The sequence below is a fragment of the Lepisosteus oculatus genome, chromosome 4 (genome assembly GCF_040954835.1).
Source record: "Lepisosteus oculatus isolate fLepOcu1 chromosome 4, fLepOcu1.hap2, whole genome shotgun sequence".
Taxonomy (NCBI): Eukaryota; Metazoa; Chordata; class Actinopteri; order Semionotiformes; family Lepisosteidae; genus Lepisosteus; species Lepisosteus oculatus.
In genome coordinates, this window is record NC_090699.1 from 36,945,086 (window position 1) to 36,959,868 (window position 14,783).

The 14,783-nt window shown below is 35.7% G+C and overlaps 1 protein-coding gene across 1 annotated transcript in view; it reads left to right on the plus strand.

The window, feature by feature from the left end:
• Window positions 1-14,783, plus strand: part of sorcs3a (sortilin related VPS10 domain containing receptor 3a) — a 273,164-nt gene that overhangs the window by 99,928 nt on the left and 158,453 nt on the right. The window contains exon 2 of the mRNA XM_006630827.3: window positions 2,074-2,141. Coding sequence (XP_006630890.2) covers window positions 2,074-2,141 — 68 coding nt within the window. The remainder of the gene's footprint in view (window positions 1-2,073; window positions 2,142-14,783) is intronic.

Below are 14,783 nucleotides of genomic sequence, written 5' to 3' on the forward strand. Positions count from 1 at the left end.
TTCCACCTGCCTTGCGCTGCTGTTCTCTATACACAACAAAGTCAGAGCTGAGAGTCTTTCCTGTGACATGGTGGACCTTAGATACTGTGTGTTTTGATCAATTTCAGTTTGCTAAACGAGCATTCAGCACTGGCGACAGCAACTAGAAATGTGAAAAACACTTTACATGCTATCACTGTGTTTGGAAACGCAGATTTCATATCTTTGTTGACAAAATACACTATACACTTTGTTGATTATACACACATAATTGGGCGGTGTGAAACGACGGCCATTGGTTTTCGGGAATTCAAAATCTGGGCCCGGGTTCAGTTGCACCCATTGCACCCCCTTTAGTGCCAGCCCTGACCCCACCTTGTTGGGATAGTCTCCTGCTTGATACTGACTTTAAGATTGAGATAGAATGGGACATTTAACCTGTGAAATAAAGGAATATGTGAAATATATATACTGTATATGCAAAGATAAAAGAGCAGCATCATATTACTAAAGAAAGAAAAGAAAGAAACCACTAGAATGTAATGCTGAAAAATTAAACATTAACCCAAATGATTTTTAATCTTAATCCCCAGTGTTCTGTGTAACTGGTTATGTGTTCAGCAGTAATATACAGTACATTGAATAATAATGTGCTACTGGCTGAGTCCTATGACAATGTGTACTGTATACTCTATGTATGGTTCATATACAGTATCTTTGGAATCACAGCAGCACTTATTGCTGGTCCTAAGTATTTTGAATGATTTAGCATTAATGAGAAGGGATGAATTCAAAAAGGAAAAAATAATTTAAAATATTTTGTCGGGGTTCTGTTTCTTATATACCTTTTAGCCTTTGCTGGTCTTGAGGTCTTGATGTAAAATTATGATGTGACAAAGATGGAATTACTGGAATGATAGACAGAGGCTGTTGTAGCAGCATGTCTGGTTGGAAATAAATAAAGTAAATTATCTAATCAATTTTGGTAATGCCCCAGAAAGTTGTTGACCTTCAATTGCAACATGGATCATTTGATTGTATCAACTTCTGTTAAAATTAACATAGTCTTAATGTGTGAAGTTGAAGCTGGAATTTTGTCTGTGTAAGTTCTTTTTGCATAAAGCTTTTCTTTTGTTTCTCAGTTGCATACTGGGTCCTTCAAAGAAGAACTTCAAGAAAGTGATGCCAGTGTAGTACTGTTAAGCTAGCCTTCCAGAAGTACTGTATATTAACAAATACTGTACATGCTTTCACAAGATTTATCTGATGTCTTAAAAACTGCAAAGCTTTTAAAATTTGCATTATTGATGACACATTTTAATTTCAAATCCTGTTTCAGAAGCAATTATTACTGTACCACATTTTACAGAGACTGTGTTGAAGATTGTCCTCAAGTATCAGAAACTTGCTGCAGCACTTAAATTCAACTGCCGCAGTATAGCCAACGTAACCTATTAAAAAAGATGTGGGTAAAATTCAATTTTAAATGCTATGCTCCTTTAGCCTGTAAATGCTTCAGAAAATTTCAAAGGGGGCTTGTATCTGTTGACAGTTTGGCCTGAGAATTTCTGTCACATAGTTCCTGATTGGTTCTAATAAAGAGTAGATATAAGGGACCATGAAAGAATAATTGTATTAACTTCAGCTGTAAGAATGGAAGAGTGGAAGAAATCCTGTTCTTGTTTATAATGGAGGATGTGAAAAATCTAAGCTTAAACTGGTAAACTGAGCAGGTACAGTAGCTAGTGTCTTGACCTTGCTCAACCTTTGTAGGCACTTCTGTTGTTGATTACTGGGTCATTGCTCTAGTATTTCCATCAGATTCTGACTGTGCTCTGTCTGAAAGGACTAGTTATTGTCTGTTATATGTTCATGTGTGGTTCAGTCAAGAAAGTCTTGCTTTTGCCACAAGACAGGAATGTGCGGCAAACACTTATTAAGACATAATTATTTTGTTAAAGCCAAGTAAACAGAGAAAACATGGAGACTGCAGTGAGTCTGACTGCAGTGTTCCTGGGAAATCTTTTATATCATGTTTGGGAGTACTGGATAAAAAATCAGTTTATTAATTAATATTCCTTATCTGTTTTTCAGGTGATCCTCATCTTGACAAAGCTCTATGACTTTAACCTGGGAAGTGTCACAGAAAGCTCATTATGGAGGTAAGATGAAAGACTAGAAAGTAAACTAGAATGCTTCTTCCACTTCATTATGGAAGCTTAGTGTTCACTGGAGTCAGAACTAGACATAAACTCAAAGATGTTTTCACAAGCTGTGGAAATGCTAATATAGCCAATTGCATGTCTGCTTTTCAGCCCTGATACTGTATTAAAGGAGGGAGAATGTAGAGGTTGTCATTATTTGTTTAATCGAAAGGGAATAAAAATACTAAAATAGTTTAACAAAACCTTCTTTTAGAATCTGCTAATTATTCCATATCTTCAGGTAATATATGTTTGAAAATGTTATAAAAAACAATTTTATAACCTGTTACAGGTTTGAGTAACAGTTTAACAGCTGTAAATTTAGTATGTTATGATATGCTATACCACATGATTTCAAAATGTATACAGTGTATATGTAGAAAATAAAAAACAAGAGAAATGTTCAAAATGTTTGAAAAACATCTTGCTTGCCCTAAGGGTTTCCTTCAGCTGTTGAAATCAATTTCCATGCTTTAAGTACCACATGGAGAACAATTCACAAGAGTAATATTTGGAAGTCTTTATTTAACTCAGCTGAGATACAGGAAAATGTAATGCAAATTCAATCCAAAACCCTATCATAAGCATTGAAGCTCTCTCTCTACTCAGAGACCAGAGTCCCTGGCACATGAGTTAACTCACTCACTAACAGTGAGTTTGTGATATTCAATGCCAGTGATCATTGTCTGATGCCAAAATATAGTCCCCAACAATCTTTTGTTACAATATGTAACAAAATCAGGACGAAGGAACAGCATTCTTGTCTGAATGAATGTGAGTCATGACCAAAAAGCTAACTGTGCTATTCCTCTGTCAGAACATTTTAAAATGACTTCTAAACTTGACATGTTTGACACTTCTAGAACATTTTTCAGGTTGTAAAGTATAAAGCTCTCTTTGAAGAGGCTGTGAATGTTTAAAAGTTTAATGACTTTTATCAAAATTGAGCTCTCTTACACCCTGTACGGCGCTTGTGTCCATTGCAATAAATGATGTGCGAGACTTTGAACCAAAGACAGCCTCGTGCTGTCTTGGTTTGTATTTCACTCAATCAGATGCAGAGATTAATAAAAAAGAATGCAATGAGCCCCACGGTGATGCAAGTTATGCTTCAGGGGGTGGGAGGAGAGCTACAGTATGTAAAATATCAACAGTGGCTACAGGAAGTCTTTTTCTATCACAATTTACAAGTCCCCTTGAGTAAGATAACATTGCAGTAAATTTATAAAGTAAAAACAAGGTGAATAAGTTAAGCACATAGCTCACCCAATGTTAAATATTCATTGATAAACCCTTTGAGAATGTCAGAGAAATTTTCAAATGTGGGTCTAGTTGTCTTTAGTGTGCCTACTCTCTAATGCAAAGCTGAGGACATTGAGAGTTTCATTGCCAAAGAGAACACTGCGGTTAGATTTTAATATACATAGGGCAGCCTCTCATCCACATTACTTGAGGAGTACATTGTAAAAATGCTTACATAATTTATAAAGGGCCAACAGAATAAATGCAAAGGGATTTCAAATTGTAATTTGTATTCTGCATATGTTTTACACAAATGTATCCATCCATCTGTCTAAATTATACACTTTGCATTATACTAAACAAAAACTTGAAATATATATAGTACACTATAATTAATGGAATGATTTAAAATAGAACATTCCATTGTTATACTGTATATAATAAGATTTCTATTTTCCTACATGTCCACAAATTGCTTGAATGGCAACAAGGCCCTCATTAAACTTGCAGTTCTGTCTTTGGAGAACACGCCCCTGTCCTTGTTGTCACGCCTGACATCCCTCCCTAGAGGGCACTCAACTACTCCTGTTATTGTTCTTATGATTAAGCTCCCCAGGTGTACCTTTTTAGGTGTATTATTTAAAGTCTAGCTCCTCCAGTCCTCGGGGCTCATCATCAGGGTAAGGATGTCATGAGGCCTGTCTGGCACCAGGAAACGCTACGTCCGTCTCCTGAGGGCATAGGCCTCATCCCCGACACCTCCCGCTTCCTGAGCCCGGGGTCTGAAGGATCTCGTCCCATCACCCTTGGACCTCCATGTTTTGTCTGTCCGTGTGTTCCCCCCTCCCGGGCATTTTAATCTTGTCGTATCCCAGGATGGATTACTCGCTGATGGACTCTCAGACTGTGCCCTGGCCTGCCTTTGGACCTGTTTGGATTTGGATGCCGTTCTTTGTCTCCCCCGTTCACTGTCTCATGGACTGTCACTATTATTTTGTGCACTATTAAACCCCTGTGTGTTTCCTTTTACCACTCCTCCTGTTTTCTCCAGCTCTTACTGCATCGCATAGGATCTACTACAAGACCTGACATGGATCTTAGTCCGTGTACGTGACACTTGTATTTTTGATAGATGGGGATTAGTATTAGGAGCACGTAGTCTGTTTTGCTAAGCGACATACAGTACATTATGGATATTAATAAACTAAGGACAAGATACTTTTTGAGAACATTTGAGCTTGTACTTGTTACTAGTACCCAAAGGTTAATAAACTGGCTGCTGAAGAGTGAGACCATACTGGCAGCCTGCCCAGGGCTCTGTTTTTCTTTGAGTGCTAGTTGGGGTAATAGCAAGACTGAATGAGCACAATCAATGTGCAAAAGTTATCTCGACAGGAATCGGTGTTTCAGCATAAAACTTGTCACAAAGTGATTATTACTCTTTGACACAGCAATTTCATTTCATGCAGAAACAGGGCCTGTAAGCCTGTAGTGTAGGCAATAGAAACCACAACTTCCTTTTGCTTATGGGAATCACATCCTGTGGACAACCAATCATTCTCTGTTTACATCTTTAGAATTCAACCTTTAAGTCCAAATACAATAACAAAATTTGCTATATTAAATTTTAGCTAGTTGTATATATCTGGTGTTTACGGAATATTCTTCTTACAGTATGTAACTTGGATTGTGGGGTCATTAATCCTTATTCTTTTGATTACTCAGTCTATCCACTTCTGTTTTCTTAACTCAAATGGCAGGCAGATGCTGACTTTTTACAACATACCAAGAGACTGTTGAGATTAATTTTGATTATGAAAACTGGGCTCCTGGTGACCTTTAAAACGTTAAATAAAAAAGAAAACAAGACATCTGCTTTTTCTGAAGTAATATACATATGAATTGTAGGATCCAAGAAATTTCATGTGTCTTTGTGAAACGAACGGTAACTGTTGAAACATTTACATTGAAACCTTAAATTTACATTGAATCTCATTACAATTTACATTGAATAAGTCACCTGCAAAAGAATGTAGACAAAATTAACACAATAGTGTTGAAAATTTCAATTTATGTCAATAAATCAGAAGGCTTCAAAATAACTATTATGGGGCAGATCAGAAATCACTCATTTGATATTAATATGTACGATGTCCTATTATGTATTTATTTTGCTTTTTCATGGAGTTGTGTTCATTACAGAATTATTATCATTGAGATACCATGGTTGTTGTAAGATGAGAGGAGTGGAACCCTAAGATTCTTGCATACCTGCTCAGAGCCATTTCTTCACAATGACTTCCAAATTGCTTGGCAAACCTCAGATGTAATGCAATGTTGCTTAAGGGTATCAGTGTGAAAGAGACTTTTTTGGTGGTTGTCTTGCTTTACGGCCATGTCTTGCTCCCAGACATGGAGCTGAGTGTAGAACTCCTCCAGGATAGATCTGAGTTCTCATGAGATCAATAAAGTGATACTGCATGATCAGTGATGGAAGATCTGGATACACTTCAGTGGACACACTGGATACACTCTGGCCCAGTGACACCTGACACTGATTGTTTTTGCCCCATTGTCTGGGCTAATGTACTAAAACAGTAAGGTCTACATTTAAATTGAAGTGTAAATGAAATACTTGGGTGGCACAGTGGCACAGTGGTTAGTAGGGCCTTGGGTTCAATTTCAGTCCTGGGGAGCTATATGTGTGAAATTTGCATGATCTATTCGTGTTTGCATGGGTTTGCTACAGATGGTCTAGTTTCCTCCAATAGTCCAAAGACATAATGGTAGATGATTTGGCTTATGGGAAAATTGGCCCTGGTGTGCGTGTTTGTGTGTGCCCTTCTATGGACTGGTGTCCCATCCAGTGTGCATCCTGCCTTGCTCTTTGGATAGGCTCCCTGGTGACCCTGTACTGGATAAAGTGATTAGAAAATGGATGGATGCAGTACTTCTGAATTCTCAAGTCGTACTGCAATTTAAGAATGATAGATCGCTGTTGAAAAATAAAACATCAGACTGCATCAACATTAGATGAATGATGTTTGTTGTTCGAGAGAAAGAAAATAAGCAAGAGCAGATTGTGGCTTGTGCAGATAGGGATCCTTAATTGCAGTCTAGATTACATGTAATTTGTCTAATTTGTTTCTCATTAACAAATCTTTTTTTTTTCACTTCAACCTTTTTTGAGTGTGTATTACTTGGCAAATTAACACCCATCAAAAAATTTGCAAGATGTCACATGAACTTTTATGTTTGTAAACCAAATGTGTTTCTATTTTACAGCCTTGGTAGAACTTTCTCATCTTAATTTAAATGTTTTTCAAGATTTAAATGTTAGTTTTTATTAAGGTTGTCAGAAAAATTAATTCAAGAAAGTACTAAGAATGCAAGTAGGTAATTTTACGAGGGTGCCACATTGTCTGCTTTCTTTGGAGTGTGTTTTTGAACGGCTTCCTTTGATAAGTCAGTCTACAGTATGTATTAGTTTTGCCAGTACAAGATGCCTAAGTCTAAATTTCAGTCTACATGAAGGCAACATAGAATGGGGGCTCTAGAGAATGAGCTGCATTAAATACTGTAAATTTTAGTTTTCACATACTGTATACAGTGAAGTTATATGGACCCTGGGATGCACTTTGCTTGATAGGCACACCAGGACAATAAGGATTAAATAAATACAATTTTGCATCCTCTTTGCTATACAATTAATATACTTCAAGAGTGACTGCAGAAAAAAATACCATTCAAGTCTTGTTAGTTAGAAAGAAAGTAGCCAAGTTTCCACTGTGTATGAATACAATAACTACTGTATTTATCTGCACTCTATGTTTTGTTTCATGTCAGGATTTAATTTATTGTACTTTACTTCAAATTGCTGGCATTCTGGCATTTTGAATCTATAAAAAGACAAAAGAGCAGAAGTCATTTGAAGGTAATTTTATGTTTCCCAAGTCTCTACAGGAGCACAATTTAATTCTCCTTTTCATTTATTCGCTGGGACATTTTTGGTGCAAGTTTGTGAGGTGGAACACATACAGTGGTAACCTTCTGCACACTCTAGAGTTAATAATATGCATTTACAGCGACCTACTGATTAAAATGGTAAAATGACAAGGTTTTATTTGATCCTAGGAGAGTAGTGACCTCTTTGACAGATGATTAGCTTAATAATAGTTAGACATTTTTCTATGTTTCCATCTTTCTTCTGTTTTTTTTTTGTGTTATTACATAGTGTAAAGACCCATTTTCAGTTATTTAATACTCTCATACTCTGTTTTGTCTTATTGAATAAGAATGACCTTTTCTTTTTCTTTAAAGAATAAAAATGTCTAAAATTGTACATTGTATAAGTGCAATTTTATCACCATAGCAATGGCTGCCTAGTGTTTATTGATTCCCTTTTGCCTTTTAAGATATGGAAGCTATTATTTTACAAAGCTGTTTTTATCTTTTTGGTATGTGGGGACATACTTTGATCAGAATATACTGTAAGCCTTTTTAAGAAAAAGCAACACAACAATAAACATACTGACTCCCATCCATGGAATCACTGTGTGACAATAGATTTAGAAGTCCTAAAATAACCATTTCAGTATTTAAATGGATGTGAATACCTTAGTTGAGCCAACATGCATATCATGAAGAAGATATAAACATACAGGATTTTGCTGTAAAATTCTGCCCTTTCAGAAACTGTTAAAAGATGGCAATATACTGTAGAGTTGAAAACAAGAGAAAAGTTACAAATAAGAATGGGCAATTTCGTCAATTTACCCAAGTTAATTGTACTGAATTGAGCAATGTACTGTACAGTATCTTATCCAGCCATTTCTTGAAAGGTACCAGGGTATCAACTTCAACATCATGCCTGGGTAATTTGTTCTTTATAACCATTACACTTGTCATGGAGGAGTGTCTCCTGTTCTTAGTTTTAAATGCACTTCAATGTAGAAAATGTTTAGATGTGTTGAAGTCAAACACAGCATTAAGAATCGCATTGTACCAGTAATAAATAAAGAAGAGAATCTTTTTAAAACAGTATATTGATCCAATAAAGAACTGAAATTACAAATTTAATGGCAATCTAAATAATCTTTAATAGGCTGTTACTTGTTATCTTTTGTCTAACAGGCATAGATAAGACATTATAATTATTTAAGCCATAGAATAAGAGTTAGAATTGTTAACTTCTATCAAAATCTCTAAATAATTTTTAAAAAATTACAAAGAGAACAAAACATTGGAGACTAAATGGTGATATTTTGATACATTGCTAATGGGTGGTGAATGTGTGAGCTAATACTGTCTAAACTTAATGACTTCAGTTTCAAGGAAATTTCTGAGATATTTTTCAGATACTGTTCTTGTTCTCTTGGGTTGAGTAAATTCAGCACCACTTAACCAGGTGCTTTGGTTTTGAGAAGTGCCTTGAGGAAAGTTTTGTCCCAAGGGTGCTATACAAATCTATATTGTATTTTATTGTACTGAGTGAAAAAAAAAAATGCAAAAATGTTTTTGTAGCCTCTCAAGGGTAAGTAGTACATGGAGCACTTTGATTGAAAACACCTTGTTTGTGACTGAAGTTTGCAAAAGAAACACAAACACTAAGCTTATACTTCTAAATCAAATCATTCACCGTTCAAGGACAGATGATGGTCATATGGATAAACAGGATCAACAGTTGCAGCCTAAAGTGAAGTGGCGAATCCAAAAACAAATCTCTTTATCAAAGAACCTCTGGGAGATTGCAACTGCCTGCCTTGCGTGAGACATGGAGTGATATTAGAATTGAAATATTTAGGTTTTCCAATTTGAATGGAGAGCAAGCACAGACACAGACACCTATGCATACACATGAGTGAACGCAGAGAGAACAGTAACAAAAAGTAGTATAATGCATTCTAAAAGTAAATAAACTACTTTGAAGTAATGAGGTGTATTTTATACAGTGCAGCTGGCTTGTCTATTGAAGATGCTGGCTTTTTTAATTGGAACTTTTTTAGAAAAATGCAAGCATGTCTAATGAACAAGCTGTTTGACAAGTACATGTACAGTAGACAGAGAATTGTTTTGTGATAAGAAGTAAATTTATTGTCCATATAAATGAATCCTCCCATAATAATGAATCCTCCCACCAACTAAATACAGTACTTTTTATCAGAAACTTTGAGATGCAGACTCAAAAGGCCAATGCATATTATTGTGGATTATCTGTGAACCAAAATGTTTACACTTGAGTTCAAGTATGTCTTCCGCAATGTGAAATACTGTTCAAGCCTTCAGAACACACGCAGTACCTCAGGAGAACATGATTAATCTAAATCATGAGAAAGTCTTAGTCCCGTGGAGATATACAGCTGCTAAAAGTAGCTTGCGAAGCTCTGGAAAACATCTTTAAGAGTTCAGTGGGATTAAGGACCAGATTTGTAAATCATGAATACAGGAATTTATAGAGCCACAAATATGTGATGTTTATTAATTGAGTTTGTAATGAAAGTTCAGTAGGAATGATAGCAACAAAATTATCCTTAATATCCACTGCCCTTACTGTATAATCCTTCATGATATCACTTTCAACTATACAAAAATCACAGTGTCCCTCTTCTCCTCTTATTTGTTTTCTTTTGCCTTCTTCCTCCCTCCGCCTCCATTTGCAACTTTACAGCTATTCCTTTGGTTAATGTCTTTGTGCAAGTGGGTTGTGCCAAAATTCTTAATGCCTGAAGTTTTTAATAAACATAATACATTCCTCATAAAAATAATGCTCTCTATTTGTTGAGATACATAATCTAAAGTTTCTTGTCATAAAGGAGTCTCGAAATAAGATAAAAAACTTTGGATATGAAAACTTCACACACATGAGAGTTCTATTGAAGGAACTAATATGTTGTCAAATTTTGTCAAATTCTGCATTCTCCACTTTGCAGGTTTGCAAATCTGAGGTCAGTTTTGGATGAAGGGCTTGTGACAGTAATATATTTCCTCAAGGGCCTTTTGTGATCTGTTCATTGTGCTCTATTGCAGAGTCAGGGAGTTTCATTAAATAGCTCCTGCGCATGAAAACAAAATAAAAATTTAATAGCCTGTTCTGAATTCAACCTATAAGCACCGTTGTGAAACCTCATTGTCAGTGGGCTTTCTGCAATCTAATCTTTGTCATAAATGTTCAAGTAATCTTCTCTAACTGCTGTAAACATTGCAGCAGGGGAGCAAATGTTTCAATGGCATGTTAGAATAAAATTGGTACTCAGAAAGAATTATAAGATGCACATTTGATATCATAAGTCTCAATTATATGCAGTCCATGTAATCTCTGTATCATTAAGTCAAGGTGTTTTTGTTTTATTTCAAAGGCTTGTCAAACAAATAACCATTATTGTCCTGTATAAATTCCTGTTTTGCATAAATTAAATAATGAACATAAAATAATGAACAGCGCAAATAATGAATCTGTGTGTTATTATAAAATTTTAACGTACAGTACTTTTTAGTTAGGTAAAATAGTTTGCCCTATTTAAAACTTTTATGTACTGTAGCTTCAATCATTTATGATTCCTAGTAAGGGTATTCGCACAATACCGTTCTTGAATTGGTAATGTGATTCCAATGTATATAAAATAATTGTCAAGAACATTTGAATTTACCTTTACCGGTGATTATTTATTTGTACATATTTTGATTTTGGATTTGGACTTTTGCATACATTTTGGTTTCTGTCATGTTATTGTTGGGGTCCGATCCAGTATTTCTTGGCCGACTGTAATTTTATCACTATCATTCTTACAGTCACATTCTTCTTACATTTATATTGTTAATTGATTTGCTTCTTTTTGACTCTTCTAGTTATTGTATCTTAACATGCTTCTTTGGACTTTCTGTAGTTTCTGTATTATTTATGTATTTATAGACTTGGTTTCACAGCCATTTGTCAATAAAATAACACACAGTGGTCAATGACTCTTTTTGAAGTGTGAAAATAGTTTTCCTGAGGCACACTTAATCTTCAAAAAACACCCAACTGTAATTTCAGATATTCTAACTTCACTATATTAATAAAAGTCAAACTTGTTTTATTGCCTTACGCCCAGTGCTTCCCAGGATAGGCTCTGGGCCACAGTGACCCTGTATAGTTTAAGCAGTTATTGACAGTGATGATAACGACTTGTTTTATTTTACAAAACAAAAGTGGAGTATTAGAAATAATTGTTGATGCTTAAACAAATATTATAACTGTTGATTGTTTCAACAGTTGATGTCTAAAACATTTACACAGCATTGTGTATAAACAGTACAAATATGAAATACATACAAGTACAGCATGTATTAAATAACCTTTTTGGTCATTTAAAATATTTATACCTTAAGACAGCAGTCCTGAAAGATTTGAAACACTAATGAATATAATGTTTTTTTTTAATGTGCCGCAGTGCACTATTTTGTATACCAGATAAAATTACCTGAATATATTCATCTTACAATGTTTTAGTTAAATTGCATCTCTGAGCTACAAACTCAATGGCTACAAGATTATCATGGCTGGAAAACATTATTTCAAGGGACAGGACCTCGTGCCAGAAAAAAGAAAGGTGGCAACAGTTCGTCAGAAAGCATCATTGTTAATGTGAACAGTACCTTTTCTGAATGTGGATGGTTCATTGAGAGTAATGTTTTTTGAGGCATGGTAGAGGGGTACATCCTGAGGGGTAGAATGAGGCAGTCAGAGTAGCATGAAGTAGCTGCCCCCTGCTATTCCTCTCTTACTTGAAACTCACCACAGAGACTCATCATGGAGGTGGGGAGTGACATCCTTTCAGATTGCATCATTTACTGAGCATGCTTACAGCCACTGTGAAATTTTACAGGTCAGTGGAAAGTGTGAGGATGGTGTTTTGCCTCCTGAAGGAACAGGCTGATGTGAGTGACCTTTATGCAAATGAAGAATCCCCTGCCAGCCAGCTACTCACCATTACTGAATTGTGGCTGGCTGATTTGTTGTCAAACTTTGGACTTTGGATTTATAAACAAGCAGCAAATGCAGGACACAGGGAGGCCTGGCATTACTGGGGAAGAAGTAAGGATACAGTACACTTCATAGGAGTGCAATTTTGACTTTTTACTAATTAAACAACTTTGTGGGTATATGCCTTTAAAATACATTTCATTATAAGTAAGTTAATGGACTACAGTGAGGTTTTTGCCAATACAGTAGAAAAAATCCAGTTTATTAGAATGGACATTGTACTGAAATGATGAAATGCCTTTATTGCTTGGTTTATTTCTGTTCCCCATTCAAAGTTTTTGACTGCATATAAATCATTTGTACTGTAACTTTACTTCTAAACATGGCATGAGAAAGCCTCTTTAAAGATCATGTACTGAAAAGAGAGCCATAGGGCTAAATGAAAGAAAGGCCAGTCACATTGAGAGCGTACTGCAATTTGCAGTTATAATTTTGCAATGTGCAAAGTAAACATTGAGTCCTACAGTATGTACAGTATGAAGGAAAACAATTGATAGGAAGAACCACAATATACTAATTCAAATATCTTTTGCAAAACAATAGAATTCCAAATCAATATGTTAAAGATTCGGCCAATGAAACCGAAACCAAGTAATAAACCCACTTGCGGGAGCTGAACCCTGAAGGTGATCTATATTGAGAAACAAAACCAAGTCCAAAACCAAAACCAGGGAGAGAGTTACCGAAGCCAAGCCGTAATCCAAAAGCCGTAGTCGAAGGAGAGAACCAAGAGTCCGTAACCAAAAAAGTAGCAACGAGGAATAAGGCGAAGCGCAACAAAATAGCTCAAACTGAAAAGCAATACCGAGCAAGGAGGTACTGTAGGGAAAAACTGTGCTTAAGTACAAGATGAGATGGAGGTGAATACGTGCTCTCATAGGTTGTCTAATTGAACCTGGGCTACGCCTTCTTCTGCCTCTTCCATTGCCGGGAAGCAGGGATCATAACACAATATTTATAAGTGACTAGTGACTATCCGGACATGGACATCTTACAACAGTACTTTACCAGTCTATGTGCTTTGGTGCCATGTACTGTACCGATCTGTCTCACCAGAAATACAGCCTACCAAACCATGTGGCAAAGGCAGGAAAAGGATTTACACATTTTTCACGTCTCTTCCCTCAGCTGGTTTAAATTTATCTGTTCTAAAGAATAATACAGTTTTGAATTGAACTGGATTACTTGACAAAGATTTTTGTCATGTCATATCCGCTGCACATTTATACATTAAGTATGTTTTGTATTTCTATATAACTAAGGGGGTGAATAGAATTCAACAGAGTTTCAAATAAATTTAATTTCAATGTTTCTATGTCAACCATTGCTTTTAGGGTAAAAAGAAATTTGCACGTTCGTCCCAATAAGGCACCGACACAATAAAATGCAGATGGGGAGATGCCAGCATCTGCTGTCATAGTACCCTGAAAACAAGCCAGAGGAAAAATCACAAGGTAGATAATAGTATCAACACCTCAGGGGTGGTATGGTTTTTCTGGACAAAAGGCTTCAGGTCATCTTATACAGTAGATCATTTAGAACCCATAGCAGAATTTAGTATTAACATACTTAGAAGAGAGTAGTGAGGATATGAAAAATCCTTTCTATTCTAATCTTATGAGGGTTGCTACTGCTGAAGATTATGTATTTCCAGTACTGTGTAAAATTTGCTCTCCAAAGTTCTTAACAAATTGGCTCAATTTTAAGTGTCACTAATGTCGGCAGCCTTCATTACACAACACTCCATTTTAATATACTGTATGAGAAAACTCACTTACTCAAACTCCACCCTTTAGTTTTGCTCTTTCTGACAGGATCATCCAGCATTAAATATTCATCAAGTACTTGCCGCAAAGATGAATTGTTTCCACACAATATTTCATTATAAATAAATATTAAAACCTTGCAAATATCATTGCAGTGTTTTTTTTTGGTCTCCTAGCACCACTGACTCATTTGCGAGTTTATGACTTGTAAAGCAGATACATCTGTTACGGGAAGGAAATATAATCCAAAGGAGAGAAAGTCTTAAGTGAATCAGAGAATCTACATTAGTGATTTTTAAAATGATTGTTTGGATTATGTTTTCTCAGAGGGTTTAGAGAGACACTTACTGAAATGATTAATAATTAAAACTGAAGATTATCTGCAAGAGTTTCGGCAAGAGCTAAAAGAAATAAAATCACCTTGGAAAAGAGGAAAGGGATTTTTAATTACCTGTGTTTTGATGTTCACTTTGCTAATATTAATCGCAAAAGCTGATTTTACTTTATGTGGAGGTTTAATTGATTGTGTAGTTACAATAACCTGACTACCAAAAGGGATATCACTGCATT